Source organism: Rhinolophus sinicus, chromosome 5 (genome assembly GCF_057876585.1).
Source record: "Rhinolophus sinicus isolate RSI-liver-muscle chromosome 5, RSI-T2T, whole genome shotgun sequence".
NCBI classification, from domain to species: domain Eukaryota; kingdom Metazoa; phylum Chordata; class Mammalia; order Chiroptera; family Rhinolophidae; genus Rhinolophus; species Rhinolophus sinicus.
Genome location: NC_142505.1, coordinates 102,959,359 through 102,986,557, shown reverse-complemented (window position 1 = coordinate 102,986,557; position 27,199 = coordinate 102,959,359). Strand labels below are relative to the sequence as shown.

The 27,199-nt window shown below is 52.9% G+C and overlaps 1 protein-coding gene across 1 annotated transcript in view; it reads left to right on the top strand.

The window, feature by feature from the left end:
* SLIT3 (slit guidance ligand 3) overlaps positions 1 to 27,199 on the top strand; it is a 553,294-nt gene that overhangs the window by 461,977 nt on the left and 64,118 nt on the right. The window contains exons 13-18 of the mRNA XM_019740962.3: positions 4,397 to 4,540; positions 5,756 to 5,919; positions 16,037 to 16,187; positions 17,425 to 17,499; positions 24,990 to 25,133; positions 25,439 to 25,582. Coding sequence (XP_019596521.3) covers positions 4,397 to 4,540; positions 5,756 to 5,919; positions 16,037 to 16,187; positions 17,425 to 17,499; positions 24,990 to 25,133; positions 25,439 to 25,582 — 822 coding nt within the window. The remainder of the gene's footprint in view (positions 1 to 4,396; positions 4,541 to 5,755; positions 5,920 to 16,036; positions 16,188 to 17,424; positions 17,500 to 24,989; positions 25,134 to 25,438; positions 25,583 to 27,199) is intronic.

Sequence of the window (27,199 nt, the reverse complement as noted above, 5' to 3'; positions counted from 1 at the left end):
GGAAATAAATTTAGAAGGTGATGTGCATGGACTCCCACTCTCAGATGTGCCGCTCTCCTCAATTTCCTGTGACGGGAACATGGCTTTTGGGGGTTTGTTTTATTGTAGAGTCATTGCTAAGTTAATGAGAGTGGCTTCAAGAAGTAGTGCTACCTCGTCCCATAAGCACTAGGTGATTCCTGTGGTCCCTTAGGGCGGGGCTGCGCAGCAGGGTGACGTTATGGGGGGGAGGGGAGTCTTTGGACAAAGATAGCATGCATCCAAATCTCAACCTACCACTTAATAATCGTGCAACTTTGGGCAAAGATACGTAGGCTTCCTGAGTCCCAGCGGTGTCATCTGTCTGATGGGGAGAACACTGACTTCACAGGGTGTGGGGAACTTCAAAAAGCTAGTATTTGTAAGGTGATTGGCGAGTACCTGGCTGCAGGTAGTGCTTCCTACCTGTTAGGTGTGACCTAACATGTTACCTGTTAGGTTATGTGGGCTCAGCTGTGCACCTGGTCTGATCATCTCAGCCCCCCTCCGCCTTTTGGTCTATATGACTTCCGAGGTTCCTTTGAGAGGTGGGTCTGGGAACAGGTGGTCCCAAAAGATATGCTTTGGGGGAAATATTTATGAACGTGATATGATCCCAACCCCTGGATTCAATCCAACCGTAAGCAGATCAAGCTGACATTTAGTTGGGGCGACCAAGTTTTGAGTTTGCGTGCCAGGCAGCCTCTTAAATGGGGTGAGCTGGAGCACCCCGTTTTACATGAGGGGAGTGCAGAGCCAAGCATACCAGCTTCCAAATCAGCATTTAGTCCATGACCCCTGAAGGTTGAAACCCTGCTTTGTACAGGTGCAAGACACTCACTGAGGAGCCTGCCACTTTGGGCCAATGGCAGTTTGGTGAGAAGCCCATCTCTGCCAGCTTGGTGCCAAGTCCTCCTAAGAGTTGGCAGGACTTCCAATGCCACCACCACACAACCAACAGGCAAGCAGTCTTCTAGACCCAACCAGACCTCCATCCACCGGAAGCGTGCCCAGGCGCATTCCAAAGCTAGCAAAAATAGCCACTCCCCAGAGACAGAGACACCTTCCATCAGGCAAGGAAATGAGAATATGGATGTTATGTCGTGGAGAAGAGATGAGCTTTGGAGTCGGACAGGCTGGAGCTTCACTTCCTGCTGGGTGACCTGCACCATGTGCATCACCACTCTGACCCTCAGTTTCCTCATCAGCAAAAGGAGGACGATTATATGGCTGCCCTGGAGATGAAAGAAAAGACTGCATGGAAAGTGCTTTGGAAAATGCTTGGCACAGTCTGCGCACACAGCTGTGGTCTCATAGATGGTGCCACGTTATTATCGTGTCACATAGCGGTCACACCGCTGCTCCTCCGGGCTCAGCCAGGACAGGTCAAGAAAGAGGGAGAGGCCTGTGCTCAGGACTTCTGGGAGAGCTGCTGAACCCCATTTCAGATGGTTGTCTCCTCTCCACTTGCTCCAGCATAGCGTGTTTTTGTTTTTGTTTTTTAATTCGCGTCCAGCTCTTGTCCATGGCCCAATTAGCTCAGAGATCCATCCACGGAAGCCAGGCTGAGTAGCTGCCACCTTCCTCCCAAAGGAGAGAGGACAGAGGCCAGGCCGTTAGATCCAGCAGGTGCCGGGGATCAGGGAGGCTGCCCTCGCATCTAACTCAGGATAAGCAGCTTAACATTATCTCTCCCGGCGCCTCTGCACCTTGCCTCAGGGAGCCGAGCATCCTGGGAGAGAGTCGGTGACCTGCGACTCCTCCCTTGGTGTTTTCTTGTGCTCCTGCCCCATGCCAGCTGCACTTCATGCTGTGTTCACCCAGTAATCCTGCCAGCCTGGGTGGTCGTGATGCCTTCCATCTTTGCGATACCATCCCCTGCTGAGAGATCTAGAAGCAGTAGGGACGTGGAAGCATCTGGATCAGAAAAAGACGGCTTGGCAGTTAGGCTGAACGGTCGCCAGGGTGGCATGCCGTTTGGACACCCTTTCAAGGCAGGCCACTCCTCTCTCCCATCCTGGCCAGCGTCCAGCTCTCCCCAGAGCCAAGTCCTGCAGTGGGCTTATGACTCTGTACTGGGGTCTCAGATCTAAACGCCTCCTCAGGCAAGGTAGATAGCATGAGGGCAGACAAGAGGGGGCAGTGGGGACAGTCGCAAACAGAGAACATATATCGTGCCTCAAGGGGACAGCCACTCTATAGCTGCCTCTAGCAGGCCAAGAGTGGCAAGACCTTCTGAAATTGTTTTCAGGAGAAAATAGAAGAGTGTGTGTGTGTGTGTGTGTGTGTGTGTGTGTGTGTGTGTGTGTGTGTGGTGTGTGTAGGGCCCCTTCATTCCTGACTCTTTGGCGCTTCTCCCTGTTGGGCTTTTCTAGCTTTTCTTCCTGATGCTCTGCTCCATAGCATCCTTCCCGGGACGTCCAAAACGGAGTGGCCTTGACGAAAATGTAATATGCAAAGGACAGAAAGTTCTTGGGAGAAATGCTGCAAAGGGCATAGACACATGGGTGGGGTAGATGGGGCATCCATCAGGAAGGAACTGAACCCTCCAGACACCAGTTATCATCATAACTGCTTCCAGCTTGCTCCCTGGAAACCCGCCGAACTCTCAGCCTCAGTTTCCTCACCTGTAACTTGTGAGGCCGGCTCTGCCCTTCTCCCCAGGTTGTGGTGAGAATGACAGGCTTTCGGAAGGGCACTTTGGAAAACATGAGACGTGTTCTAGCAGCGTGAGCTTTCTTCCACTGCGAGGCAGGAGGACATCTGTGTAAACCCTTGGGACCGTGCCCATTATTAGCCAGATTAAACAGGCCGTCCTTCTTCCACTTGTCACTGCCACAGCTGCCTGCCTGCACACAGGGCTGCAGCAAGGACAGGTGGCACGGCTGAGGTAGCTCCCAGGGGCAGCCCAACCCTTACCACCAAAGTCCCCCCGGACCTTGGAATCAAGAGGCCCCGGAGACAAGCCAGCCTGTTACAAACCTCATGCGTCACTGAAAGCTCTGAGCCAGCCTCAAAAATAAGAAATTTTTAAAAATTCAACATTTTAGCTGGTAGTTTAGTTCCCCCTCCCCCACGTCCATTCAGAAGCGAGTAAGAAATGATTTTAAGCTAGTTTTCAGGGCACAACTAGTCAGTCTAGAATCATGAAGGAAATATGGGTACTAAGAGGACCCAAATTTGCTTGACTTTCCAGCGCCATTCTAGAAAATTCTCCTGTAACCCTCTCGGCATCGTCTGTGCTAGACCAGAGTTTCACAAAAAGGCACCTTCCTGTGATGCTTTTTAATGATGGGTTAGGGGTCTGAAAAACTAAAACCACAGCCGACTGTCCCTCGCGGATAGGAGGCTGACCCGGGGGCATCAGTGCCACCTTGGAGGAGTGTGTCCCCCAGAAGTTGCATAAGGATGTGGGTATATTTCTTAATAAATATTTGTGCTAAGCACTAAGAATAAAGGGAGGAAGAAAATAGATGTCATTTGTGCCAACATAGAGCTTTCAGTCTTGCCTAGGAAGCAAATGATGAGAAAAACAAATATCCTATCATTGCAAATTGAGAGAAACACTATGAAGAAAATAACGGGGCTGTGAGAGACAATAATGGGGGGGGGGTCTGGTGGTCAGGGCAGGCCTCTCTGAGGAGGTGACCTTTGAGCTGAGATAGAGGAGGAGAGGGAACCACCTTATGAAACGGGGGAAAGAGAGTGTTCAAAGGGCCTGGGCCAAAACGCACATGGTGGATTTTAGGAATTGAATGGTATTGAGTGGGGTGGCTGGATGGGAGGGTAACGGGGCCGAGGTCAGATCACACAGGGCCGCGCGCGCGCGCGTGTGTGTGTGTGTGTGTGTGTGTGTGTGGACAGAGAGAGACAGACTAAGTATACGCATACGTGCATGCCTACCCATGGATGTATTTTTTCTGGGAGGATGACCTATAACTTGCATCAGATTTCCAGGAGGGTAGGTGATGCAAAAGAACTCTAAGGACTTTTCTGAATCAAAATTGCCCTTTGTCAACTAAAGCCTGAAAACAATTGAGCCAAATGAGTTTTGTTTTGGTTTGGTTTTTGATTCCTGGACTCTGTTTCTCAAGCTGAGAGTGAAGCACATGGGATACCATTTCCAGTCTTCCTGGAGGTAGGGGAGCGGGTTGGAGGGAAGGCTACAGGTGAGGGCATGTGGCACAGCGTCCGTGGGAACCAGGTGTGCAGGTGCCCAGGCGTGTTCTGAGTTTCTGTGGCCACAGGAATGCATGTCCCTCTCTTCGTCCACTCAGTAGCAGGAGCCCCAGGCTGGGGGGCACCCGGGGAGCATTAGGGCCTGTGGCCCTGGGTCCTGGCCAGGGTTAGTGAGTCACGGCCTCTCTCCTGCTTGCAGCCTCCTCAACGCAAACAAGATCAACTGCTTACGGGTGAACACGTTCCAGGACCTACAGAACCTCAACCTGCTCTCCCTGTATGACAACAAGCTGCAGACCATCAGCAAGGGGCTCTTCGCGCCCCTGCAGGCCATCCAGACGCTGTGAGTACACTGCCTTGATTGTAGCGCATGCCCAGGCACAGAGAACCCCCAAAATGAGGGCAGAGTGAGCAGGCCCAGGAGGCTTTCTAGAGCCTTCCGTGAGGATGGAAGGGTCGCATCATGCTGTGCTGAGCACTCACGCTGGGCTCGGTACCACGCTCAGGACCTTCCCTCTGTGCAAACCTTAAGCCTCATAACAACCCGATGACGTAGGTGCTGTTAAGACCCCCAAGGTCTATGTGAGAAAAACCAAGGCACAGAGAGGTTAAGTAACTTACTCACAGTGGCACAGCCAGTAAGAAGCAGGACTTGAATCCAGGCAGAGGTGCTGCTCAGCCGCTCTCTTAACCTCTGCGGCCACTATATTCTGAGCAGGCGCCATCTCTGCTCGTCACCCATTCCTGCCTACGAACACCCTGCAAAACCAAGCCTCCAGTGCGGGTATTCTGGGAGTACCCACCTCCCTCCCGAGCGCTGCAGATGTTTAGAAATAGTTCAGTCAGATAGATGACCACTGACTGCAGATCTCAGCAGTGTTTCTGATGGCTCCAGCCCCAGGCTGAGACCCTAGCCCCAGCCCGTGGCCTGACCATGAGCCCAGGGGTTCGGGAGCCTCGCTGAGTCACCTGGCACTCACTGGCCCCATAGCAGAGACAGGAACCAATAAAGAGTAAGAACAGCGGCTGCATACTGACCCCCTGCCACGTGCAGAGCATTGTGTGCTGCGCTCTGCAGAGTTTCCTTACTGAGCCAGGGGACGCGAGCCCCACGGCGCTGCTGTCAGGATGCTGAGGACAATAGCAGTCCCCGCTGCTATATATGGAATGCCCACCCGGTGCCAGTCGCCATGCCAGCTGCTTTGGGCGCCTGGTGTTACTGAGCTGGGAGAAGTAAAATGCAGTCTGCTCTCAGGGTAAACCCTAGGCCTGCAGCTTGCTCTGCCCTTCAGAATCGGCGTGGGTGCCAGTCGAGGCAATCACTCGTGGGTCCTACCCCAAGTGGGCGGAGCGAGACTGAGTCCCCAGACCGATGGCAGCCACACCTGTGACTGTCTTTTGCAGATAGCAGGCCTCAGGCCCCCTCTCTGGGTCCTGTCTGAAAGCAGCCCCCATGTCCCCCCCAACCCCCGTGCCCCTAGGACTGCCCAGCACCACGCGGGGTGGGGGAGGGGTAGGCACCACGGTCACTCCTGATGAACTCCCCTCCGTCTCGCAGCCACTTAGCCCAAAACCCATTTGTGTGTGACTGCCACTTGAAGTGGCTGGCCGACTACCTCCAGGACAACCCCATCGAGACCAGCGGGGCCCGCTGCAGCAGCCCTCGCCGGCTGGCCAACAAACGCATCAGCCAGGTCAAGAGCAAGAAGTTCCGCTGCTCAGGTAATCAGGTTACGGGGCTGGGCCCCACTTTCCGACTCGGAGCACAGTAGCCCCCGAGAGGCCCAATAATCCAATCTGGAGGACGGCGAGTGCTGTAATGGCTCCTGGGGAGCAGCTCTGCAAATTAAATTGGGGAAATTCAGTTAGTCCTGCAGAAAACCAATTACCTTATGGATTTAAAATAAAATACACACACAATAAAAGCATGGGGTGGGGCGATGCGCTGTTTCAGGAGAGAGAGAACCCCGGCGGCAGCCTATCTCCAGGGCTCCGGCAAAGCTAGAGGCTGGGGGCAGCCTTTCTGTGTTTTCTTTTTCTTTTTTTGTTTTAGTTTCTAAAGCATGCTCCCCACGTGGCAGATAGAGAGATGTACCCCAGGCCAGACTGCAGGCAGCGTGTGATCCTGGGGGCCTGTCATCCCCTCTAAGACCACCTTAGTACAGTCCTTAGACCACAGGGTTTTAAAGGTTTTCACAGACATTTTCGCCAGCCCCTCCCCCACCGCAAACTGGTACATTTTCATGATGGAGAGAACAGCAAAGGGTTGTGCTTGGGAAGACAGCAAAACCTTGCACTCCGGTTCCCAAACCCTCTCTACAAACCTTCCTTCCCACTGTACCCCGGAAAGACACGGGGGGAGAGGGGTGAATGGCAGAGGAATTCTCAGCTCATCTTGGAAAGAGAAGTAGCTCTCCTTGACCCAATAGCTAGGTGAACAGGCAGTTAAAAATGACTATCATTTGTGTCATTTGCTCCTGGAAAAAAAACCACCAAGCTGCATTGTGCTCCCAGTGGTGAGAGATTGATAGCGTGACGTGCTGAGACGGGCTGGAGCCAACCCTCGCAATCTGTGTGTCAGCAAGAACCTTTCTTCTCCCCCAGCCCCAGAGCGCCTGGTATGAGTGAGTTTTGCTGGGGAGAATGCCAGCGTGGGCACTGGTCGCCGGGAGAGGAGCAGCAGGCTGGCTTCTGCTTCTCGCAAGTGGTTCTTGACCTGTAAAGTCAGATTCTTTAGCCCAGGTCTCCAGGATGGTAAACTTTAGCTACTTTTCTTTTTTCCAACAGAAGCAAACACCTGGAGAGGGCTTGGGGCTAATATAGGGAATTTGTGGCAGTGTGAGACGGTGCGCCCAGAATAACAATGTCACTTTGGAGGGCAGTTTCTCGCCTGTGCTGAGTACTTCTGCTTTGATTTGGTTCTTCCGAAAGTCCTGTGAGATCAACAGGATGGGTCCCCATTCGGCAGCGCAGGGAGCCGAGGGCTCAGCGGTGAAGGGGCACCCCAAGGTCACAGCCAGCAGTGGTGGAGGCAGGGCCAGACCCCAGGTCTGCCTCACTCCTGGACGCTGTGCAGCATCTAAGAGAGAAGGAGAGGGAGGCCCAGCTGCTTGAATGACTTTCTCTCCCTGTCTTATGGCCCCACCCCACCCCCACCCCACCCCTGAATTCTTGCCTAAAGTTCCTTCCTGGAGCCGGTAACATCTCCGGGAGGAAAATCCTCTCCCGGCTCAGAGCTGTCACCCAAGGCACAATCACTGGTTCCCAGGGGCCTTTCCTGTGACTTACACCTCTAGTCCCTCTGTCCCTACCCCTGTCTGGCCAGGGCTGTGTTCATTAGCTCTGACAAGCAGTTAAGCCCAGGAAGAGGAGCAATAAGAGGCAGAGGAAGGCAGGATGCCATCTGCCAATCCCGACCCCTCGTTCTCATGGGAGTCCTGTCGTGATTTGGGCTCCAGATTGATTCGAAGGCCCTGGGGGAGTTGGGGGGGGGGGGTGGCGTGAATCAGCCCAGGGTGTGAGCGATGGCATCTCCCAGGGACACAATCTTGGCAGTTGTCTAGGATTGACTATAGGCTGGAATTGGAGGGGGTGGGGGAGTAACAGAGAAAACTAAGTAGGAGAAGAGGAAATAGCAAGTAGACCTAGGAAACAGTACAGGGGAGCCTAGTTCTAACTCTAGCTCGGCCCCTAGCTACCTACCTTTGCATTGGAGGGGTCCTGGCTTATTTTCCTATGTGGGGTCAGAATGGTCGGAAATATAAAAAAGAAACAAACAGGGAGAAGGGGCAGGGTTCTTGGACTGACCCTCTCTAAAATATCTTTTGTACAACATCGATACTAAGCAGAAAGATTATTCCTATAAAGGTAGAGAACGTGAGAGCTGTGATGAGTCGGACATATAGCATTCCGCATGTTTTTATCCTCTGTAGCAGCAGAGAGAGAGGTAGAGAGAGCTACTGCTGAGCTCCACAGACCTTGGCTTTCAGAGACACCGGGGCCCAGACCAGCCTTGGCCTTGTGGGAGACAGAAGCCATAGGTCTAAAGCTCTGTTTCCAGGAAACCCCAGAAGAGGAGGGGCAGGTGACACGTACCGGATTTGACAGATAATAACTCTGTTTTGCTTTCCCCTAAAAGCACCCCATTGCAAAGACAGCTGATGTAATTAGGAACCAATTTGAGGGCTGCTCCTGCAGCACATAAAGCCCCTCGGTAGACAGGGTATCTGGTCTTCCAGCTGCCCTGTGTCTGCCTCTCTCAGCTGCACCCATCGCCCTGGGCAGCAAGATCAGGTTAGAGGTGAAGGCTGCCAGCTGGGTAATCTGACCATCAGAGTCCGTCCTCCTGAAAAGGCATTGTCTGGCTGCCTGGGACCCCAAGCCCTCCCCGGGGCGGGGAAGCACTTAGCAGTTGAAAGATGCTGCCTGTCTTCCATCCTGCCTCCCTGATTTGTGTGCAGAGAGCCAGTCAGCAAGCAGAAGCTCTCATGGTGAAAAGTACAGAGGGTGGTGACCTATTGTGTCCAAAGTTGGCAGACAGCAAGACACCTCTCAGGGAATTCGAACTGTGGAGCCTCCGGGACCACCCAGTCCATGCTGGAAAGGGACAAGTTGGGGCTTGCACAGCAGAAGAGTTTTACCTAAGATTTTAGATTAGTATTTTCAGGACGAGCTCCAAAACCCAGGAAGATTCTTGGTAACTTTTCCCCTGGTCCTTCCATTTCCTTTTGTTGAGGACACCAGAGAGAAGGAGATAAGATTTAAAGGCTTGGAAGCAGGACTGAGGGGGATGCATTTTCCCTGCTCTGCTCCTGAGGGCCTGACCAAACTTGAACATGAAATCCCCAAGCTCTGCATGTCTGCGGGTCATAGCAGAGTTAAGTCGAGATTGCAGTGGCCGTCTCCAGTCGGTGAGATGGGCGGGCCTAGGAAGAGAAGGCCCAGAGCTGTGCAGGGACCTTGACTAACCGGCCCACTGCTGCAGTGAACCCATGCGCCGTGGAGATGCTGAGACCATCTTGTCCCAAAAACACATTGTGGAGGATCGGTGACTTGTCCCTCCTATCGGAGGGCTGGGCCAGGAGGGTCCCAGTTACCGGGCCCTGGCTCTGGTCTCTGAATGGTGCACATCTCCTCCCCGTGGCTTGGCAGGAAGTCCCAAGCCAGCAGGTGCATGGAAACTGCCCCTGACCTCTTGCAGGTAGGGATTTAAAGACGGGGCGCCCTCATGTGGGCTCTTGGCATCCAAAATAGTTGATTGTTGATTGCCCACCCCACCCCTGACCCACTGTCATGATTCTCAGCCATGGAGGAAATCAGAAAATCAAGAAGGACCCTAGAATCGGGTGTCTCCCCTTTCCTTCCTTCCCTTAACCCCTCATCCTGAAGGCACTGGTCACCTCCTCTGTAAAAAGTCAGTGTTCTCAGACCTCTGTGACTGTAGGTCTCCAGCCCCACACGTGGGGTCCCATTGGCTCCCCTGTCTTTCCCCCTGACCAGGAACATGTGTTTTCTCTCAGTACTTCCCCCCATTGTACCTCAAGCGATCTGGGAGGAACGTCTGTCAGCCAGAGGGTTTCTGGGGACCCTGAGGACACAGGAGACTCCTGAATTGTGGCGCGTCAGAGGACTTTATCCTAAAGAAGATCATTGCAGATTGGCTAGACCACTGGGAATTGTGGCTTGTCTGTTGAAGGGGCTGGGGGAACAGAGCGTGTGGAAGCACCTACTGCAGGGATGGACTCTAGGTTACAGAGCGAGCAGAAGATGCTTCTGCTGAGTCTGATGTCTTGTCAGATCAGATGGTGTGATCGGGTGGGGTTTAGAGACTCGGTTCAGGCCTGTGACGTGACCACAGACCCCTGACTTCTGTAATTCCCTTAGGAAGGATCCATTCTGCCCTGATACTCCTGAGTACGAGTGCCCAGTAGTCGCCCACCCATTCTCCTCCTTCCCTCCTGTGTCTGCCCTGGGGCGGGACACGGGCCAGGGGGCTCCTGTCTTCAGAAGTGCTCCCGTGGAACCCCACTCCTGGCACTAATCACGCTCGGTGGGGGCCTGCTCCGGCTTCCGCTTCTCCACGCTGCTTCCTCTCAACGCTCCTGTCCTCTCTCTGACGCTGCTTCCTGACCTTGACTCTGACCGGTCGCCGTGGGGCTTTCCTTTGTGCTTGATCTAACCATGTGGTGGAACGATGGAAACGGAACATGGTTCTGTCAAGCACCGCGGAAAGCACCGCGCTCTCCTGCAGCATGGCCCGCCACCGCCGCCACCATCGCTGGACACCTCTTCTCTGCTCTGGAGCACCGCCGCCCACCTGCCCCGGTCCAGCCTCACAGAGGGCGGGGGTGGGAGTCTTGAAGCATCCACAGAGCACCTCCCCTCCGGGGAGCAGATGTGGGCTGGAATGGGTATGGAGAAGCGCAACGGGGGCAAGCTAGGATCTGTAGCCACATCTCCTACCCCAGATGGAGCTGCCATCCCCCAAATCTAGTCCCAATGCCCGCCAACGGGTAGAGACAGGTTCAAGCTGAGAAACCACTGTCGTACCTTCTTCTATCCAAAGGGAGCAGGTATACCCAAGGCACATGCATCATTGTTTCATGGAAAAGTCCCAGCCCAAAGTCATTTTCTCAAGTGGTCGCTAACCCAAAGGTCATACTACTTATGACCCCCCCACCACACACACACACCTACCATCTCTATTGGAAGCGTTGGGAAAAAATGTGAGCTCAGAATGGGTGACACTGGCATGAGTCTGAGGCTTGAGGTTGAACCTATGAGACTGCGCCTGAACCGACCCCCCACTCCTCATGAGTACGCTGGCCCTAATCCCCCTGCAGCCTGAAGTCCAGTCTGTTTCCTTGACCTTCCAAGCGTAGTTCACATGGAGGCAAAGTACTGGGTTCCTTGCATGGTGCTAGTTCCGTAGAAACCTGCTGTCTCTGACAATAAAGAGAGGGATCTTGGTGCCTCCCATTCTGCTTGTTTCTTGATAAATCCTAGACCCGGTGTAACCAGAAGATTGTGTTGCTGGTTCATGCCATGGTGTCTATGTCCTATCCCACGGGAGAGCGCCATGGCAGGAACCAAAGCTTGGCGTAGGCCCAGGATCGGGCTCTCGGCTTCCAAGGGGATGTGTCTCCTCTCTCTCAGGTTACTGACCAGCCAGGGCCCAGCATGGCTGAGTGATGGAGAGTCCTGTGCAGCTCTCTGGAGTCTTTTACCCTGTATCACGTGCTTATGTCGGCCAGGTGCTGGACTGTTCACATCATTACCTGGTTTCATTTTCACAACCCTCTCCATAAGTCACATTTTACAGATAAGGATATCAAGGTTCAGGGAGCTTAACTACCGTGTTTCCCCAAAAATAAGACCTCGCCGGACAATCAGCTCTAATGTGTCTTTCGGAGCAAAAATTAATACAGGACCGACCCAGTCTTATATTATATAAGATAATGTATTATATAAGACCGGGTCTTATAGTAAAATAAGGCCGGGTCTTATGTTAATTTTTGCTCCAGAAGATGCATTAGAGCTGATTGTCCGGCCAGGTCTTATTTTCGGGGAAACACGGCGACTTGCCCAGGGTCATTGGACTCCAGCATGAATGTTTTTTACAGTTGTAATACTCGGCCTTCCTAGCTATGGACAGTCCCCTTGCCTTGAATTACAAAATCAAAAAAGACCTTGACTTGAATTGATACAGAGTTGAAAAGTTGACATTCCTTTTCAGATTCCCTCTCAAGCTTACTTCCGTTCATGGAAAATAACGAGTAGGAAAGAGAATAACCAGCACTATTTAAATGGGCGCTCCTCTCCAGCATGAATATGCCAAGATCCATTTGGCACAGAACAGATGCTCTGGCCCAGAGAAATGTTCTTTCCTTCTGAGCAGAGGGGGCATTCTGAGCTGCTCAGTGCCGTCCCCCCATGCCAGGAGCGTGTCCGTAATGGTGCCCTTCCATCGGCACCCCCTCCACCCCCCAGTCCTACAGCAGCAGGCTTGTGACCAGGCCGTGCCCAGCCACGGGCCACGGGCATTTCCCTCTGCACTCAGGCACATGGTTACCTACGTAACAGACTCAGGTGGGGACAGCTTACTAGGACAGCTGTTTACCCAAATGATCACCAAACTGCTGGGAACACGCCAGCCACTGGTGTCTGGTCCCCTGGCCTTTGCCCACGAGTGGTAACTGTGTGCCTGGCCGTGTTCTCTTGTTTCTGTCCATGACTGACGGCCCTTTTCTCATCCACATAAGTCTCTTTTCAAGCTGATGGACCCCAGCAGGCCTCCTGCCCCCCTCAATTCCTCTTCCTGCTGTTTTCCTTCTTTCTGTCATCCTTCCCATCTCAGAGATACTGGAGGTAGAAAAAGAGGACTCTGGACATGTGCATTGACAGGTCCATGGTCATCAGATAACAGCGAGTCTGTGACTTCCGCTCAACAAACTGGTTGCCCGGCGCTGACACAAACAAGCACACTGCTCATGACAGTAGCCGTTCTGGGCCCAGTGCTGCCTCTGCAGCCAAGTCCATCCAAAGAATGGGCACTCGGCTCCCTCCCCGCCCCGGACCAACACCATCTTACATACATTCTCTCCTGGGGAGAGGCCGGAGGGCAGGGACTCACAATAAAATCACGTTGCTACGCGTTTCCACCCCCTGGTCTATTAAAGCATCTCTGTGATCATGTACCAAGTGTCATTGTTCTGAGCTGCCCGGGGAAGGGGAGGGGGACTCCAGGGCAGGGGCAGGAGCCGGTGAAATGCCAGATGACATCAGCTCTCCCAAGACCCTTTTCAACCGGGCTTTAGTTTTATGGCCCTTCTTGAAATCCTCCGAGGTCTCTCCTGTTTGAACTCGCCCCGAAGAGAAGAAGCCTATTTCAGTTCGTCCTCTCCTACTAAGTATTTCTGGCAGTGACAAATATACATTGAGATTGAAATTGACTTTTAAAGCTCTGGAAAAGTTAAAAATACTTTTGGGTGGTTATGAGCATTAGGCATAACAAATGGCTCCGAGAAACCCTGGGTAGTTTCAGTAATGAAATATGAAGTGATGGAGGTGGCATTACAGGCTGGCTGTGACTGGGGAACGAACTCTTTCGGTTACGTCCGTACGCCATTATTAATATTTCTGGCTCCCACTCACATAAAATATTACACTCCGACCCCCTCATTATTACAAACCAGGGCAATAACAAAAACAGCAGGGGGGAAATGCTGGAAAGAACACATTAGTCCGTCGAATCTAATTGCAAAATCATTTTATTAAAATGGGTCAGTGGCTCCATTGCAGAGGTCCGCCAGTTATAATCTAACTATACTACAGAGAGCTATTCCTGCTAACTACCGCTGCTCTCACCTTGATTAAAACGAAAACGCATTTAATCGGCGGCTGTCCCCAGACACAGCCCAGCCGCGGCGCGTCTTCAGGCTCATTGTGGAGAAGAGCAAACTGCGCTCCGTCTTGTGTTCCTGCCTTTGATCAGCACTCGGGGATCCTCCGCTTTGCAAGGATCCCCCCCTAGACACTTCTGAAGGAAAAACATATGCATATGTACGAAATGCCCCTTCACACCGTCACTGCGTGGAACCACTTGCAGGGGACAAGAGAGGGCTGTCATTTAGCAGGGTTTGCAAAACGAAATTCACCCAGGACTCGGCACACGGATGTGTCTGCAGGGGAAATGGGCAAATGGCCCAGGTCAGAGTTAGTCAGTGGGACGGATGCTGGCAAGCCAAGGGCGAGGGATTTGCATAAGGCATTGGGCCGGGAAGCCGCCCAAATAACCATGGGGATCCGTGACAGATTTTGCTCACAGAAGCCTGGGGGTGGAAGGTGGAGTGAAGGAGGTGGGTAGGGAGGGAGCAGAGAGAGAAAGGAGACAGGTCCAGGCCTCTGACCCCTTGTTTTAGGTAGAAGGTTCACTTGAGAACCAGAGACCCACCACGTTCATTCTCAGTCAGGAATGAGTACAGGTTGATAGTGGGAGAACCAAGAGGGTGAAAGATACCGGCTCCCCGCCTCGCTGCAGCCCACGGCGGGAACACACCATTCAGCTTAGCTCCATCACGAGGGGCTTCACCATCATCCCGAGAAGGACTAAGAGAAAGGTTTTGTCAAAACAAGCATGCCTGCAGCAAAGCGTAGTACTAGTCACGTGGGCGCTGGTAGTATCCTGCCTGGGTTTGTCCCTCTGCCATGTACTCAGGGACCTGCGGCCCTCAGTTTCCTCATCTGTAAAATGGAGTCATAATAACCACAGCATTTCATGAGGATTTAATGGGCTTACCCATTTGAATCTCAAAGAACAGTGCCTGGCTCGTGGTCCATGCTCAGTAAACGTCAGCTAATGTCACAGGCTACACTGATGTTTTAGCGGCTTCCAGCGTGCCAGATGTTCCAGTAGGTTCTAGAAAAAACAGTAGTAGAATCACAAACATCTGGACAACTCTTGGCCCTTTTCCCAGAGCCCTTTTACTGCTTTGATCTTCCTCGCACCTTCACAACAACCCCTGTGAGCTACGTTGCAATTATTTGATGCCCGTTTTACACGTGGAGAGACTGAGGCGAGTACGTGGCAAAGCCTGGAGAAACCCACGCCCTCTGCTGCTAAAACCTCTGACCTGCCAGTGCCCCACGGGGCTCCTCCTGCAGATAGGATCACCCAGGGACTCCTCGTAAGCGACTAGTAAGCAAACAAACGATGTTCACGTTCTCTGGAACACTTAAGAAATACCCACATACGGGCCTGGTGTGCTAGTGGCATCCCACTGCTGCGTTGGACAAAAGTGGACCCAGCTCTCATTTTGAGACTAGCATCGCGCTCATGAAACATTGATGGGGAAACAATGAAGAAGACCCGGGATCCCCATCAGCCGGCTGGTGTCTGATGGGAGAGACAGCTGCCCCCGTCACCTCGGGCGCGACGTGTAGTCGCACAGAGGTTTGCCCAGGTGCCAGGGCCCTTCCTGGCCAGTAATGCAGCTCCCCAGGGCACCTCTCAGACAGCATGTCGTTCGTCCTGTTACCATTACTGTGCAGCCTCGAGAGGAATTAAATCTCGAAAACAATAAATCTTAGCTCCACCGGCTTTTAGCTCATCATCACGGGCCTTTCACTACCATTAAGCAGGGCTTCCTCTGACAGGCAGAGGGGGGCAAATCTGACCCTTACAGGAGTTGTTTTTGTCTTCACAGCGTTTTGAATTCCTTACCAACTTTTTTTTAAAGGATTATCAGGCAACCCTGAGCCAAATTCCCAAGCCTGAGGGCCGTGGGCCCCCGCTCCCCGGGCCCCCCAGTTGCAGTACCGTCTGTCAGTTTGAAGCCAGGTGTCTGGTCATGGCGCGTCATGTGCTGGGCCTCCTTTATCGCTTCGTTACCTACTTAGGCCCCGAGGACAGCTAAGCTTGTGACCCCCTCCCTTACCTCCTTCCCACCCCTGGCATAGCCCCCCTCAAAGCCCCATCAGAATGTGTCATTTGGATTGTCATGACCATGGGCACCATGGACGAAGTAGCCCCCTGAATTACAGGCCGATTCTGTATACAGGTGCCTTCTAGGAGCATTTCTCTGACTTTCATCAGCTTCTTAAAAAGGTCCGTGACCCACAAAAGCATACGAGCCTGCAGAGCTGGGGCCTGGTCTCTGAGAGCACCGGGAGTGTTGAGTGACAAAGACCAGAAGGAAAGTGAGGGGCTCGGGGGGCACCAGCAATGTGGCCAAGGGGCAATGCTGTGCCTGTCCCTGTGTCCCTGGACCCCCACTGCCCACAGCCTTGCCTGGTACTGGAAACCCCGGTGACACTGACGCCCTTCTTTGACCCCGCCCAGGCTCAGAGGATTACCGCACCAGGTTCAGCAGCGACTGCTTCATGGACCTCGTGTGCCCCGACAAGTGTCGCTGTGAGGGCACCATTGTGGACTGCTCCAACCAGAAGCTGGCCCGCATCCCAAGCCACCTCCCCGAATACGTCACCGACCTGTAAGTGCTGCCCAGGCGTGAACGTGCTCCCCGCCACACACACCCTCAGTCACCCTGAGCCAGCCCAAGCAGGGTCTCCGGGAGGTGGCCCCCTCCTGGCTCAGTCACATGGGCTCCCCTTGGCTGTCCTCTATGTCCTGGGCTGAGGGCAGACAGCAGGCACACCCTGGGGACAGCTTGCTCGCACCTAAAGACAGTTCATTCATTCTGAACACCTACTGTGAGCCAGGCACTGTGCTAGGCCCACCAGCTTCCACAGTGAACAAACCACACAGTCCCTCCTGGCCCTTATGAGTGTACAGTGTAACTGGAAAGATGGATATTAAATAAGTAATTGTCTTAAAGCGAGAAAGCAACTAGGATGATTAGCTGTATCTGAGCCTCCAACTATCCACGCTACGAAAGGGGGGTGTTGGTTTATCCGGAAAGGGAAGAGCTAAAAAGTTACAGCCTGGTGGGGGTGAGAACACACGGAAGCTGATGGACCTGGTCCGACGCCTGTCTTCTCCCGTCTTCCTGACATTTGGCCAGTTGCTTCTCAGATCTGAGTGTCAGATTCTCAGCTATAAAATGGAGGCAGTGATCCTCCTTCCTTGGGTGTCTGGGAAAACTAAGTAAGAGAATGCAAGCACAGAATTCTTCTTGAATCTGGAACCCAGGAAATCCTGGAGACATGAAGCTGGTCCTCATTCTTATCACTGTTATTCTCGCTGCCTTCACGAGTCACAGTAGCACACGGCAAGGCTCTTTCACACATGGCTCTCCTGCTGTCCCGAGCATGTGTGAATGTTGGGCACGGAGTCCCTTAGCCGCCCCCAGCAGAGGGAAGTGGTCATAAAGGAGCTGAGAGGCTTGGAGCATTGGGAGAATGTGGGGAAACCTCCCTGGGGGGTTTAAGTTGTCAGTGGGCCTCTACAAAATGAACGCATATCACTCACAGTTGATTCGGTGCTGAGTACTCAGAAAGTCCAGCACACCTCGTCCCAGGGGCTTCCTCCAGGAGGAGGAGCCTGGCCTCTCCTTTCCTCCCCTCACTCTTCCTCTCCCTGCTTCCCTCCACCCCACCCCAGCCCAGGCTGATGGGGCAGACCCTGAAGTTTTCCATGGGTCTGTTGATCTTGGCTGAGTGTGAGGTCCAGGCGGCAAGTCAGCCGAAGCCATGGGGGTCCCGGAGGGGGGGCGCCCGGTGGAGGGCAGCAAAAGAGGTACCGACCTCATCTGCTTGCTTCCCATGTAGGCGACTGAACGACAACGAGATATCTGTTCTAGAGGCCACTGGTATCTTCAAGAAGTTGCCCAACCTACGGAAGATGTAAGTCGGCTCGGGCCCTCGGGGGACTAGGCGGAATGCCGGGGCGTGGGTGTCTCCCTCAGTCTCCCCCTGACCCCTGCTATGGGCATGTGTCGGGAAGCAGGACACGAAGGCATGGCCGTGGGCACAGACCACATTGAAGCGGCATTGTTTGCACATTTCCAGGTGGTGTGCAGAGCGGGGTTCCATGCCATCGCCTCCGCTCACCCCAGTCCCCATCCCACACCCACTGTCGACCCCAAAGGGTGGTGGGGAGGACTCAGGAAAGGACCAAGAATGGGACATGGGGTCTAGGGTGCATGTCGCTTAGTGATTTTTATAAGGTGACAGTTTAAAGGTTTGTTTTTAAATGGCCTCTAAAGGCCTCGGCCTCAGTGAGGCACCTTGGAGAGGAAATGCCAGCTGCTTTGCACTCTCTAGGCGTGACCAGAGTCTGTGTTTGGGCAAAGGGCCCACGTGCTTTTATGCTGGCCTTTCCACTGCCAGGGCTGCCTCTGTCACACCCCGGTGCCTGCCCAGGACTTCGGGCCAAATCATAAACATAACAGGAACGATGTTATTAGCGTATTTATGCTGGGCCAGCAGCTGTGTCCCTGCATCCTGTGCTTCGTCTCCTTTAGTCCTTGCACATTTCACCTGCTTGATGGTGGCCTCACATCCCCTCTGTGCACATGAGGAAGCCTGCAGAGCTCAGAGAGATTCTGGCACTTCTCTAAGAACACACAGCCAATACACATGAGAGCTGGCATTCAGGTTCGGGTCCTCTGTAAGCACAGTGTGAGGTCAGGGTTGTTTCCCCTCCGCTCCCCTCCCTGGTAACCCCAGCAGAAGCACCAGCCCAGACGAGGGGCTCTTTACCATCGCATTCCCATCTCCTTGACCCCTCTCCCCACCCCCACCCCTGCTCCACGTCTCCCAGCCTTAGAATTCGGGTCTGCCCCCGGGACAAAAGAAATATGGTCCAGCCTCACGACGCACAGATCCTAATTGCTAATTTGCATCCTCGCTAAACATTACGTGTAATCTCAAAATCAATTCTCGTGGTGCTTCCATGGTCCTTCATAAACACGGTCAGAGCAGCAAAGCGTTGAGTCTCCTCACATGCATGTCGCCCGCCGAAATCGAACAAGGCCACGCTTTCTTGTTTCCGCTCTCATACTGTAAACAAGTGTCTTTTCACAGTATATTTAGTGTCACTTTTTTTTTTTGTATGTCTGTGCCATTTGTTGGCGATTTCACTGTTTAAAATGGCACAAAACAATGCTGAAGGGCTGCCTAGTGATCGTAAACACAACAAGGCCGTGATGTGTCTTGTGGAGAAAACACGCGTGTTACATGGCTTCGTTCAGGCACAAATTGTAGTGCCGCCGGCTGTGAGTGCAGTGTAAATAAATCAGCAACGTACGGCAAGTAAGGGGTCTTCCTTCCTACAGAAACACACGTCAGACAAGGTTCCGCACTGACCAGAGGCTCACAGGAACCTAACCCTTCATTTCCCCTAGGAGCAGTGGTCCAGCATTCCCTAACTCATCCTCCTGGTGACTTGGTAACACACAACTACAGAGAATAATGAGAATTGACTGCAATTACTGTTTTTATCTTGTTCTGCACTCTCCCACCCATCTGTCCCCTCCATGCGAGGAGAGAGTGCTTCTCCAGCTCTGTGCAGCATCTGGATTCCATTAGTGCTGTTCAGCCTTCCTCCCTCCCTCCCTGCCCGCAGTGACTGCTCTGTAATTGGGAGCTGCGGAGAGCACTCTGAAGGGACAGCTGACAGCGGGGCACACGTGGGTCCTGATGAGGGTCGTGGCTGTCTGTGTGGTCCCCTGTAGCTTTAGGGACCCAGCACAAATATCACTTGTCTCCAGCCAGGAGAGAGTCCTTTTTAATTCAACCCAGTGAAATGCACCCTTTTTTTTTTTTAACTTCAAGACAGAAACTTACATAAAAGTATTAAAATAAGTAACGCTGGTCAAGTGCATATTTGCGTAGTAACTGGATCAGGTAGTCTTCGCTTCCATAAAGAAACATGGATGCTCCCATTTTAGGTGAAACTCAAGCACTTTGAGTCTATCTTTCACTGTTCCACTTTGACAGGACTATTTTTGTACGCCAAGGAAAATAATAGTGCGAATACACGATAAGTGGCCTCAGCACCCAAGCGACAAAAGGGAGTGGTGGGGACTGTGGCAAAATGTAAGCCCAGTTCCCAACAAAAGAGTGTCACTCAGCAGGTGCCACTCAGCTCATCCCAGTATTTCCCCTGCTGGAATGTAGGTCACAACTGCCAAATGTTCCCACTTCTCCAGAGCAGCCAAAAAAACCCAGATGTGAGGAAAGAACAGACAGGCCTGCCCCTTCCCTGCTGTGTAACCCTGGGAATGTCCTTAGCCTGTCTGAGCCTTAATCCCATTATTTGCATAACAAATAAATCCACCTTCCTTGTAAGTTACCCCCCTTACTATTTCTTTAGCATTTTTTCTTTCTTTTTATTAGTTTCATGTGTACAAAACACTGTAATAATTAGACATTTATCATTTATACCCCTCACAAAGTGATAACCCCCCTCCCCCAATCTACGACCTCTCTGACATCGCATACAGTCATTACATTTCCACTGTCTCTATTCGTAATGCTGTACTCCGCTACTTGTAACTATATATATATAAAATTATAGTTGACATTCATTATTGTTCAGCTTCAGCTTCAGGTGTACAGTGCAGTGATCAGGCATCTACATCATCCCTGAGGTGGTCTCCCTAATGAGACAAGTGTCCATCGGATACCCTACATCTTTACAACATTATTGATTACATTCCCCAAATTGACTTTCGTATCCCCGTGGCCATCGTGTGGTTACCGATTGGCAGTTATGGTGAAGATCAGAAGTAGGAATGAAGAGATAAGACGGAAGACATGGCCTGTGGCCCTGGGACTGGGGCGAGAAGGTGCAGGAAGACAGAGGACATCTGAGTTGAGTGACCCAGGGTTACTGGTCATATATTTACAACAGGAGTTGCAGACTCAGATGCTGTCCAGAGCCCCGGTTGTGCACACATGTGCAAGGGGCTGGGTGCAAGGCCACAATAAAGTAGCAATAGTAGTAAAGAACAGCAAACCGTATCAGGAGCTAGCCACTAACACTCTATTCAAACGCCTTACTCCGTGCCACACAGCACTGATGTTCATTCTTTTAACCCTCACCAAGAAAAACAAAAGAGCTTGGAGATTACTTCATTTACCAATGAGGAAGCTGAAACACAGAAAGTTAAGTACCTTGTCCAAGATCAAAAATCAACAAGCAGTCCAGGAGCCAGGAGTGGTGACAGGGCTGGTGAGCGGGGCAATGCACGCACCATACAATGGCAGTCAGTATGTGTGTGCATGCACACGTGTGCATAAATCCATATAAACAATGCCAGCCGACCAACCAGGTGACCCGATGGGGCAAATCCAGTCCCAACAGCCACCAGCTGCAGCCACTCACATAAAATAACTTGATGGCAACTCCTTTTGTTAAGTAAAGAATGCTTATGCGCTGGGACCACCCGTACACCCCATAGAGGTGGTGGGTCGGCTGGCTTTCTGCCCATCAGCGTCGTTAAAGCCAGCTGTGCCTGTGCCTGAGTGTGCTGAGCTTCCTCAAGAGCTGTGGGGCCAGGGTCCTAAGGTTACACTCTTGATGGACCCTGACAGGGCCTGTGGGCCAGGGAGAGTGAACACAGAGCCAGGGGTTTAGACTCCGCGTGCCCTTGCGAGCCATGCTGAACCTCTGCGCCCTTACCTGTCAGGTCAGAATAACGAGATCTCCCTGAGTATCACGTGGGCTAAAGGGTGCAGGAGAAGTGCGAACTGTTACCCACGAGGATTATTAGGACTGTGGTCAGCCAAGGCCACTTTTCAAATGACATCACATTCAGAGCACAGTCGAGGCCTCTCTCAGGGGACTTGCAGGTCACTTCTGTGGAGGAGAATCTCAACCAGAGGCTGGAAAATGGCAGCCCCCCACGTGGGTGGAATTGTTGGCTATGGTTGTGTTTTTAATAAGAGTTAATTGCCCACTTTTTTTCCCCTTTCTTCCGCCTCCTCCCCCCACTCCTGTCCAAGCCGTTGTTTCTCAGTCCACTTGTGTAAGACACAGCTCCCTGGCCCATGCTGGTATTATGAGCCTTGCACTCCCCCCGGATGAGGCAGTCGGTCACTAGTCGGTTGCCAGTTATCTGTCAACTACTCACAGCAACTCACGGCAGCTCTCGCCCGCCGTTCACGCTGGCTGCCGGCCACTCGTGGCAGCACAAGGTAGCCCGCGGCAGCACATGGCAGCTCACGGCAGCAGCTCATGGCAGCTCACGGCAGCAGCACATGGCAGCTCACGGCAGCAGCTCATGGCAGCTCACGCCGACCTCCGGGTGCTCACGGCAGCCCAGCTCCAGGGAGAGCTGTTGTTCACAATCTTAGCTGTAGAGGGTGTAGCTCACTGGCCCATTTGGGAATGGAACCAGCATCCTCGGCGTTAGGAGCATGGTGCTCCAACCACCTGAGCCACCAGGCCGGTCCCCAGATGCCCACTTTTAAAACTCAGGAGTTTGCACAGGAAAAAAACAAAATCTGGATTTCTGGCATCTCAGAAAATCAGAAGTTCTGGCAGAACTGGACCCACATTCCCACAGCTGCAGTGAGTTGAGCTGCCGTGTGCTTACACGGGGTGTGTTTTCCTAGTCACGGCCGTGTCCCCAGTCTTGCTGCCAGCCTTAAGTTGCCTGCCTGGACCTTGGGGACATTTGCGCTTACAACCCCAGTTTGAAATAGGATTCCCACCTCAAGGGGAGAGAGCGGTTCGTGAGGATGACAGGACCTCCCCGACTGACACTGAGCCGTAGTGCTTGCTCAGTCATGACCCCGTATCCTCGGTTTCCAGAAAAAACCCTTAGCTCTCTCTCCCTACTGCCTTTCCGTCTGGGGCTGGGCTTTAAACAGAACTACAGATCCTTTCCTGTTGCCAGACAGAGTTTATATGCTGTCCTGCAAAGCTGGAGAGAGATGGACCTAGAAGAGGCACAGCTTCCGCCTCAGGCTCAGACTTTGCAGAGGTGCCATATGAATCCCAAGCCTCCAGGGTCCTCGATGTTTCTTGGGCAGAAGGAGAACAAAGTCTGAAAGGTTCACCCAGCAGCTTACAGAGGCAGCGGGGCCCAGCGCGAGGTTGGTCCTGCTCTCATGCCTCTAAACCAGCCTGGGCCTAGGGTGGGAGCTCCTGAGGCTGTGTCCTCTGGGGCGTGAGACCCCCATCCTCATCAGAGTCAGAGTTTGAAGCAGGGTTCCTTCAGGCGGTTCTGCAGAGGCCTGACGCGCTCCATTTGTCTAGAGTGCTTGCCCCAAGCTGCTCTCTCTCTTGCTCCAGCCCCGGCTGCCTGCAATTTTGAGCAGTACTTTGATGGATGGAGAGAGAACAGCAGCCTGGTCTTCTGGAAAATTCTATCCCCCTTTTGTAGTCTCCTTATGTTTTCCATTCTCCCAGCCCAAGGAAATCCAATTCACAAACCTTATAGTAATGTGATGTTAATTTTGCTCATTTAAAGAAACAGATGTCAGGAGATGGGATCCCTCCCCCTTGATGGGTGCTGTAACTCACCTTCATGGCTCGGCCCAGCTACTTTAATTCCCCAAGAAGCCTAGCTCCCTGGAGCAAAATCCTCCTCCTCCAGCATTTGGATGAGTTATAGCTGCAGGGCGAGCCTCTCTCTCCTCCCATGTCTAGTTCGGGGGTAATTTGCAGTCTCCCCTGTACACGACCTTCATTCCCGGGTTATCGCAGACCAGGACTACCAGGATTTGTAAGAAAACCGGCTGAATTTCAGGAGAGCCAGGCAGGGAGCAGAAATCCAGTGTTTGTCTCCCGACTTTCTCTGATCTTGGGGGAGGGGTTCTGAGGAGGTTTGTGCCTGTTGCCTTGGCAGGACGGCAGGACGGAAGGGGCTGGGGGACGAGGTTATGACAAGGAGTGTAGAGGGGCCGGTGACGCTAGAGTGGGACTGAAGCGTAGCGTTTCTCCCCCACACCTGCCCACCGCTGGGGGCACTGCCGCACCGTCAGGCCCAGCACTTACTTGGGAGGGGGGTAGGCAGCCCGCATGGAGCCCTTGGGTGCCCATTTCCACCACTTGCTCCGAGTCTGTCACTAAGGGAGGCTTCAGCCCGAGACTTTGCTGTGGGGCCGCCCAGAGCTTTGGGAGGAGGGCGTGTGAGAGAGGCCACAGTGCCCGGGCCTCGGCGAGGTGCTCTGTACCTGCAGCAGCATGCCCAGCGGCACTGTGGGCCGCCGGTCCATCTCCAGCGTGCCCTCAGCTCTGCCGGCCTCAGGGTGCTCAGCCCCTTAGCAGCTCTGTCTCCACCCGCATGTGGGTCTTCTTGTTCACAGAACAGGGTCGGTTCCTGGGCGTGGCTCTGACCAGCTGTTGGCTTGGGAGGCTGGATTCCTCCCTCAGCTGGTGTCAGCGCCATCACTTCCTGCTCCGCCCGTCCCACCTGGGATGCCTTTCAGGCCTGGACATTGGGGTGGCCCATGGAGAGCCCGGGAAGGATCTCCACAGTGCTGCAGGCTCTGCTTACCATTCAGACGTCCTGTGAGGCCTGCCACGTGGCAACTGGCATCGGAGGGAAGAGCCTGCTCTCAGTGATAGGACCACGTCCATGTTAGGGAAGCACCAGACCCAGAATTCCGCAAAGCAGGCATCTGAGGAAGCCGGTATATCACGTCACCACAGGAACAGTAACTCAGGAATAGGCAGTTCACTGAAGGACTTTTCATGTACCCGAAAGCTGGCCTCAAATCCAAGTTCTATCAGCTTTGTGACTGTGGGCAAGTTACTTAAACTCTCTGAACCTCCGTCACCTCCTCCATGAAAAGAGATGATGATAAAAAATAAGAGCCATCTGGTAGGCCTTGTTTTGAGGATTTGTTGTGACTCTGTTGGCCAAACCCCTCACGTGGTATCTAGTACATAACAAGTGCTCGAAGTGTGGTGGCTAGAAGGCATCCATTTACATTCAGGGATCTCAACTGGTGAGAGAGCGAGTTCTGCAAATGTCTCACCCCCCCCCACCCCCCCCCGGGGGGAGCCTATCTTATATTTTTCTCATGCCCTCAAGAATTCTTGAGATTCACTGCTTAGCGAGAGTATCTGTTGAAAAGAGAAAGTAAACTTGAGAATCACTATTTTAAATCCACTAGTCCCCAGAGCATGGAAACGATGCTGACCCTGAAAAGACTTCAAACCCTCACAGTCTGCTTCACAAAGGTAGCCCCCGCTGTGTGGATGGGGGTCCCTGCTCCCCTGAGTTACAAGTGCTGTCGACCAAACGACAGGGAGTTCCAAACCGCGCTCCCCAACATCCAGTCTTCCAGGGGTGCCCTGGAGGGTCCCCAGCTGGCTGCAGGGCCGGTGGTCCCTTCTCTGCGTCTGTCCTGACCCATTCTGTCCCTTCTTCTAGAAACCTGAGTAACAATAAGATCAAGGAGGTGAGAGAGGGCGCCTTCGACGGCGCCGCGGGCGTGCAGGAGCTGATGCTGACAGGGAACCAGCTGGAGACCGTGCATGGGCGCATGTTTCGTGGCCTCAGTGGCCTCAAGACCCTGTGAGTGCCCGGGGCCTGGGCCAGGGCAGAGGGAGATGGAGGGCAGGTCATCAGGGAGGGAGTGTGAAGGCTGGCGGGCCGGGTGCGGGCCTGGCCTGCGGAATCCCTCTCTCCTGGGGCCATAGTGGCCTCAGACGTTTCCCACATTTCTCAGCCCTTGAGAGGAAAGAGCTTAGCATGCTAAGCAACCCTCAACACACACACACGCACACACACACACACACACACACACACACTCTGTGGCACCGCTGTGGGAAGGAAAGGCTGCTGCCTGTGCTCTCTCATCTCCACCCCTCTCCCTGCAGGATGCTGAGGAGTAACCTGGTCAGCTGTGTGAGCAACGATTCCTTTGCTGGCCTGAGTTCAGTGCGACTGCTGTCCCTCTATGACAATCGCATCACCACCATCACCCCTGGAGCCTTCACCACACTCGTGTCCCTGTCTACCATGTAAGTCCTCCTGGGTCCACTGCACATTCACTCTGGGCTCCCCCCCTGCAGACCTCTCCCCTCCTACCTCCTTGCCCTTTTTGGTCAAGGTCAACACCCATCTATACACTTAATAAACATTTGTCAGGCTCCCTCCACATGCCAGGCACCACCTATGTGCTGAGGATACACAAGCGTGGTCCTTCCTGGAGCTCACAGCATAGTGAATCACAAAAGGAGGCCCACAGGGATATGAAAACCCAGCGTGGGCCTTGTTGAGGAACACGGGAGCTGTGTTCTGGAAGATAAGCAGGAGTTAGCCTGTTCAAAAAAGTGAGAAGCGCATTTTCTCCTGGGGGAAGCGCTCGTGCAAAGGCCCTGTGGTGGGCGGGAGCAAAGCAGATGCACAGGGTTGAGCAAAGCCCAGCATGGTCGCTGCATGAGTGAGAGAGGGCATGGTGTGAGGCCAGGTTGCAGGACTGCCGTGGGCCACTGTGGTCCCCATCCAAAGCACATCAGGAAGCCACTCAAGGTTTTAAGCAGGCCAGTGTCATGAAGCAACAGGGTTCTGTTTTGTTTTTTCTAAGGAGGACGCAGCTCACAGTGGCCCATGCGGGGATCGAACCAGCAACCTTGGTACTACTAGCACCACGCTCCAACCAACGGGGCTAACCCGCCACCCCAACAGGGGTTTTTAAGTGATGTCACTGGCTGCTTATCAAAACTAGAGTTCAAATCTATAGGTTGGTGCAAAAGTAATTGCAGTTTTTGCAATTTAACCTTTTAAACTGCAATTACTTTTGCACCAACCGAATAGCTTTCTGGACACCTACATGAGTGCTCCCAGGTAATTCACTGTATTGGTAAAGGAGGCTGTTTAGAATAACAGTTAAAACGTTGGGTGCTACAGCCAAATTTCCTGGGTTCAAATCCTGGCTTTACCTCTCATTAGTTGTGTGACCTTGGAAAAATTACTTCATCTCTCTGGGCTTTAATTGTCCCTTCTACATAATTTACCTCCTAGGGTTATTACGAGGATTGATTCTGCTATTATTTGTAAAACACACAGCAGGGGCCTGAGATATAGAAAGTACTCAACGTCCATGTTAGCTTTTATGTTTGTGCATCGTTTTGCCATGTGGCTCTCTTACCCTCAGTGGCTAATTCATCCTCTCTCTCTTCTCTTCCCCAAAGACTCTTTAAAAGACACGAGAAAAAGGCTCCTCGTATGCAACTGTTTTGTTAACTGCTATATATCCTCAGTGTCTAGATCTGTGCCTGGCACTAAGTAGATAGCCATTAATTAATTGTTGAATAAGTGAATCAACTGAATGAATGAGTGATATTGAGATGGGGGGCGATGGGTTGGGAACCAGCACCAGTGGGATGGTTCATTCAAGCCCACTTATTGCCGCTCCTAGGTGCCTCCGTGCTGGGAATGCAAAGATACGACAGATGCGGAGAGGGGTAGGGTCACAAAGTGTTAAGGGAAGCAGCTTTGACTCGGAATGCAGCATGCCCAACTTTGCACAGCTACTGGGTGTCAGAGCCAGGACTCAAGCCCAGGAGTGTGTGACTCCCAAGCTCCTCATTATCATGTCATATCTTCGCCACTCGAGGGCCATATGGCCCTCTCTG